Source organism: Cynara cardunculus (genome assembly GCF_001531365.2).
Source record: "Cynara cardunculus var. scolymus isolate 2C chromosome LG 1, CcrdV1, whole genome shotgun sequence".
NCBI classification, from domain to species: Eukaryota; Viridiplantae; Streptophyta; class Magnoliopsida; order Asterales; family Asteraceae; genus Cynara; species Cynara cardunculus.
Window position 1 is genome coordinate 10608571 of NC_037528.1, and position 6133 is coordinate 10614703.

General features: G+C 34.1%; 1 protein-coding gene across 1 annotated transcript; it reads right to left on the minus strand.

Moving 5' to 3' along the window:
- Positions 1–1669: 1669 nt before the first annotated feature.
- On the minus strand, positions 1670–3703 carry LOC112509864 (dynamin-related protein 4C-like). The gene has a single exon (XM_025115095.1). The coding sequence runs from the start codon at positions 3701–3703 to the stop codon at positions 1670–1672; it is 2034 nt and encodes a 677-aa protein (XP_024970863.1).
- Between the last annotated feature and the right edge of the window lie 2430 nt (positions 3704–6133).

Below are 6133 nucleotides of genomic sequence, written 5' to 3' on the forward strand. Positions count from 1 at the left end.
TATAATAAAATTAGTGTCGAAATCTCATTATTTAACTGTAAAACACAACAAGTGTGGCTTTGCTTTTAGGCCTAAAACCACTATTTTACAGTCACTTTATTCCATTGTGATCCATTTTGGAGAAACCACAAAAGAAACTGTATTTTGTTTTGTTTTGGAATGGATAAGGGCAAGGGTTTTTTTCTCTTTCTCGAAGTTTCAAGATATAATCGTATGTAGGGGTGGCAAAAAATGATCAAACCCATTAATTCAACCTGAATTCAACCCAGAATTAGCAGGTTGAATTAAGATTTTCAACTTATTTAAATAAATGAGTCAACTTGTCTTACCCATTTAAATAAATGGGTTGGGTTGGGTTGAATTTTTTGATCAACCAGTTAAATAACTGGTTGTTTTCAACCTGTTTTCATCCCACTTAAAATATGTAAATTTATTTTATTCTTAATATTATATCTATTTTATTTTTTATTTTGTTTTTTCTTAAATAAATTGGTCCAAGTTTCATGTTGACTCTTCGATTTCAATCTTTCAATAATCAATTCTTCATACGCTTCATTACTAATCAGTATTATGAGTTTCGACGTTTTGCCTTCAACTCTTCAATTTTTCAATCTTCATACGCTTCGATTATCAATCATTTCCCATTCTTTTGAGTTCTACCTTCTCCAATAAAAAATTTGGGTAGGTCCAGACTTTCAGTTTCCGATTTGACGTTGAGGGCTTGAAGCGTTGTTGAACGATATCAAAGTAAGTTCTTTATGATCATGTTTGTTTAGTATTTTGTTGTTAACTTCGTATAGATCATATGAATTTCATGCTTCTCTTTGATTATTTGTTACTTTATAACTATCGAACTTTAGTGATTTCTTTCAAGTTTGAATTTGTTATTTGTGTGGTGTGGCTATCTATTTCTATCACTGTACCTATACCTCAGAGATATTTGCTATCATTCATCTTCATTAAAATAATTATACAAGCTACACATAAGTTGTTTTGTATGCATGGATTACACTTGTTGATGGACTAATGGTCTTAGGAATCTAGGTCTTAGGACTTTTAGGTACAAGAGTGAAATTGGGGTTGATGAAAGTGGAAATCGAGTTACTTAGAATTTAGATTTTTTAAACTTAATTTGAACACATATTTGTCGTAGTTGTGTTTTATTCATACTTTGAACAATTTGATTGTATTTGTGGTTGTATTATGTTTTATTCAAAAGAGTTAAATACTCTAGTTATTTTTTTATTTAAAATTTTAAAATTAAATAGGTCAATCAAGATTCAACCCATTTATTTAACAGATTGGGTTAAGAAACATGTCAATCCGCCCATTAACCCAACAGGTTGGATTGGGTTGAAAAATCAACTCATTTAATTAGATGGGTTGGGTTGAAATTTTCTTCTTGTTTAATAAAAAAATTGAATCCGAACCCAACCTGACCCGTTACGACCCCAAATCTTATATACAGTAAATATAATTAAGCTCACATCTTTCTGGTGAAGGCCAAAAGCATAGATTCTTTGCAGAATAAATAGCAGCAGCTAAGAGCTGATGACATAATGGTTAACAGAAAAAACCGTAAAGGCGTGCGTTTGTGCATAAATCCAAAAACATCAAAACCTAACCACGCAAACATAATCAATAACAAAATAGAGAAAAGTAAAGTCATCTAATCACCATATGCAGCGATCTGATCCATCACATTTCCAACAACTTCTTTAGATTCCCTCAGCAACTTAATACTTCTATTCAGCTTCTCCCGTTTTCCGGCCAAAGCCGGCGATTCCTCCAGCATCCGCTCGATCCCACCACCATGTGGCGCCATCAGCTCAGACACAATCTCCGTCTCGATGTCCCGATTCACCAGATTGTGAATGCTATAAAGCACATGCAGCGCCATACAATCCACCATTCTTTTCAACACAATCTTCCAATACGCAATCATCCTCATCTTCATATCAAAAGCTTGTCTTACCACATCAGCACCATACAATCTCAGATGCCCGACCTCAACCTCATTCAGCCATTCGATTTTGATTTTCACCGGCTTCGAATGATCGATAACGAGCTCCATGAAAGAGTTTTCATGAGCTATCAACTTGTTCCAGATCTCTATATATTGTGGATCACAAGTGTAATCTGTAAGTCTTTCCATCTCAACTAGCTCCATCACTCTGTTAACAGAAGCATCCTTCATCTTCACAATCAGATTATGCGCAGCTCTTCTCATTGATGATTGAAGCATCGGATAATTCTCCAAATGGAAAATCATGACATTTATGAGCACTTGCTCCATGTAACGCCACAATTTTTCAACAAATTCAATGGGCAACGATGAAATCTCGTTTACCTTTTTATTTAAAACTGCGAGAAATGCAGGTCGTGGGAGAAAATTTGGAAGTCCAATCCCTTTGGCTTCTTCCAAGCCCTTAATTTCTTCGATCAGAAAGTGCTCACCGTATTTAATGTCCGCCGTGGTATGCAGTATGGCACAGTAATCACTCAACATTTCTGATAGCCGGGCCGTGCAATGCATCGATTTAACATCTTGGTACTCATCAAACTCTCCTCTCATGAGAACTTTCTTCAAGGATTCTTTCACAGAACTAACAATCCTCATGAAAGCCGTCATAGCTTCTGCAACAGACGTCATCTTCCTTGGTAACTTGTTCAGTTGACCAACATAACCTGCAAGTTTGTCAYTGATMTTTACAACAATGTCCGGGAGACACTTGSAGATGATCGYCGACTGAATCTYCACCAACTTTYCWGCCAARACAGGTATTCCRACCATGGACTTATCAACCAGCGAAAGATAWGGATGACTCTCAAASAGCTTCGCTTCTTTGAWCCKAGCTTCTTCATAAGTCTCTTKCCCGACTCTATTCCTCACACAAATGTAGCCGAGACCAATGTTGACATCATTTCCGGTAACCTTTTCCAAAAGACCTTCAGGATTCTTATCGGCTTTCGTCACAACGGCAAGTGTTCTTTCRCCGGTYTTATCCACTCGTTGAGACATTCGTATCGAWTCACAGGTCGAGAAATCAACAGATGCAGAAAGAACATTCAAAATAATACTTTCCTCCGGCGTAATGTATTCGGTGATGATGGCTGAAACTTGTTCGTAGATATCCTCTGGTTGCCCGTGTACCGGAACTCTGGTTATTCCGGGCAAATCAACCATTGTAAGATCCGGAACACCTTTCTTCTTAACAACCAGAGTCAATGGAGTATGYGAGATTCCTTTTCCATTGCCAGCAATCTCATYGGTTGCAKCAMTGATATCATCTTCGATGTGAGCTTCGTCCGTATGGACCATTTTTTTATGGTACTCCAAGTGGAGTTGCGGATGAGGATCAGGGTGGTGCTGAAGCCTCATGATGAGCGGCACCCTGGTGCAAATACCTTGAGCACGAGGCAGGCTGATTCCAGCGAGTGATTCAAGAACACTTGACTTCCCAGAAGATTGATCACCGACGACAACGATCGTCGGAAGCTGGATTCCCTCTTGCATGACTCCAAGATGACGGAGCTTGTCAACACAGTTGAGTAATGGGCGGATACGGTCGTTGTATGTAGATACAAGGGGCGGATGGTGGTGGTCGAGGATGCCGGAGCCACCCTCGTCAAACACAGAAGAATAGTCATCATCGCCATAAGATGAGGAGCAGGTTATTGTCTTGGTTTCTATCAGRGCCATTGCGAAAAATAGTAGATGAATTGAGAGAAGATGAATGAATGTGGTTGCATATTTATAATAATAATAATAATAATAATAATAATAATAATAATGGATTGAGGCCAGGGTAATTAATTAATTAATAATTATTAATTAATGAATTAAGATGAAGCGCTTGTCTATTTATTTTTGACTCTTCGTAATACATAAAATTGGGAGATGCTCCGATTGACGTCTGAACGTACGTTTCCAAGAGATTAATTTGCGTTAATACCAATCAGTCCCAACATCAACTTCTCATCTAAAATGCACATCTAGGCTCTACCTACCCCCTAACCTTTAATTATTATCATTTCTATACCATAATTTGGAGTAATAAATATCTATACTACCTTATAAACCAGATTTGTTAAAAGTCTTAAAAACAACTTTTAATGCACAAAGTGTTATACATTTATGCACAAAATCTTAAAAACAATTCATAATGCATTAAGTATTATTAGTTTATGCATTTAGTCTTAAAATCTTTTAATCTACAATTAAAATAACATATAGTACAAGTTATCAATGCACATTATTACTTTTTATTTTCATGTTCCCAAGATACTTTTGACACATTTCACTCATGTTTTCACCCTCTCATACCTCTATGTCTTCTCCATATCCCCCAATGTGAGATTCAAAATAATATTCATCACGAGTCATTCATTTATCTCTCATTCAATTGTTTTAAAATTTTTGGTCTCGTTCTCATCTTTTGAATCTTTGCTCTTGGTGTAAATCGAACACATTTGTGGAGTCATGTAAATGTGTTGGATTTTAAATATATTGGATTTTAAATATATTGGATTTTAAACTGTCATACAATTTTTTCCATCGATAGACTGTAATTGGAACTATAGCTCTTATTTATTCAAATTGTATTAATATGTAAAGATCAAATGTAACTTATATCATCGTTAAATATTCTTTAATAAAACCAGTGAAACTTCAAAATCGGTAAAATTCACGGCTTCCACTGTATTGCGCGGGTACACAACTAGTATATATATATATATATATATATACACACACACATACATACATATACACAAATACACACACACACATATATACACACACATGAAGGATCGTGTGAGAAGGAAATTTTTCGTAAGAAAAGATCAAAACCCTTGAGCAATTTTAGGGGTTGTTTGGTAGTTGTTGAATGGTTTTGTGCAGAATGATTAAGTGGTCGGAATGATTAAGAGGCTCCCATTATATATGTAAAACAAAATATAATTGTTTGGTTATTGTTTACAGTGAAATTAGGACGCTGAATGGTTAAGGGAGGCTCATGATACAAAACTATTCAGAGGGTTTTAGAATCATTAAGAGGCAGACTTTTGTTTTGCCAAACAAGATTCACCTCTTAACAATTCAAAAGTTGCATCTTAATGAAACTATTAATAGGTAAACAGACAACTAATCTTATGTGTGTGTATATACACGAATAATCGTGTGAGAATGAAAGTTATTATGAGAATCGTAAGAAGAGATCGAAACCATTGATCACTTTTAATCTTATGTCCACCAATTAATTGCACTTTAAAAAGAAATTGACCTAAGGGTGAAGATCTCTTCTGAGCGGAACCCAACTCTCTCTCTCTCTCTCTATATATATATATATATATATATTATATGAACGATCAAATGAAAACCACCCTCATTTGTACAAACCGTACAAACCACTCTCATACGTCGATTTCATTGTTTAATCTTATGAAATTTTTTCATAAAATTGTTTAATCTTGTAAAATTGTTTCATATAATATTTTTTTTGATGAATTTGTTTCATATATGGTTATGAAATTGTTTCATATAATACTTTTTTTGATGAATTTGTTTCATATATGGTTATGAAATTGTTTCATATAATATTTAATGAAATTTTAATGAAACTGGTTCATGTATTTCTCTAAAATTAAAATAATAAAGATGATAATATCCATGATTAACACCCTTCACAATAAAAATGGTTAATCAACCTCTCATAATTACAAAAAAAAAAACAAAAAAAAAATTATGATTGGTTGAATGAGGTTTTCACGGTTTGTACAAGTTGAATGATTTTTATTTGAACGCTCACATATATATATATATATATATATTGCTATGAATAAAAATGTTACAAATAGTATATTGTTAGTAGGGGCTAATTTAAAAGAGAACTCAGTTGTTTGTAAAAGTCATGAGATTCAATTTCGACCATACATTATTAATAACTAGAAGCGTACTCGCGCAATGCAGCGAGATACATCATGATTTAAATATTTCATTTTATTCTTTATATCAGGTGATGTTATAATATGACTTTATGTGATTTTGAGAAAGCGATGATGTTTTTATTTTTGAATAAAATATATGTTTGAAGATATCATAAAAATTTGACAAAAATATATCGATATTAGT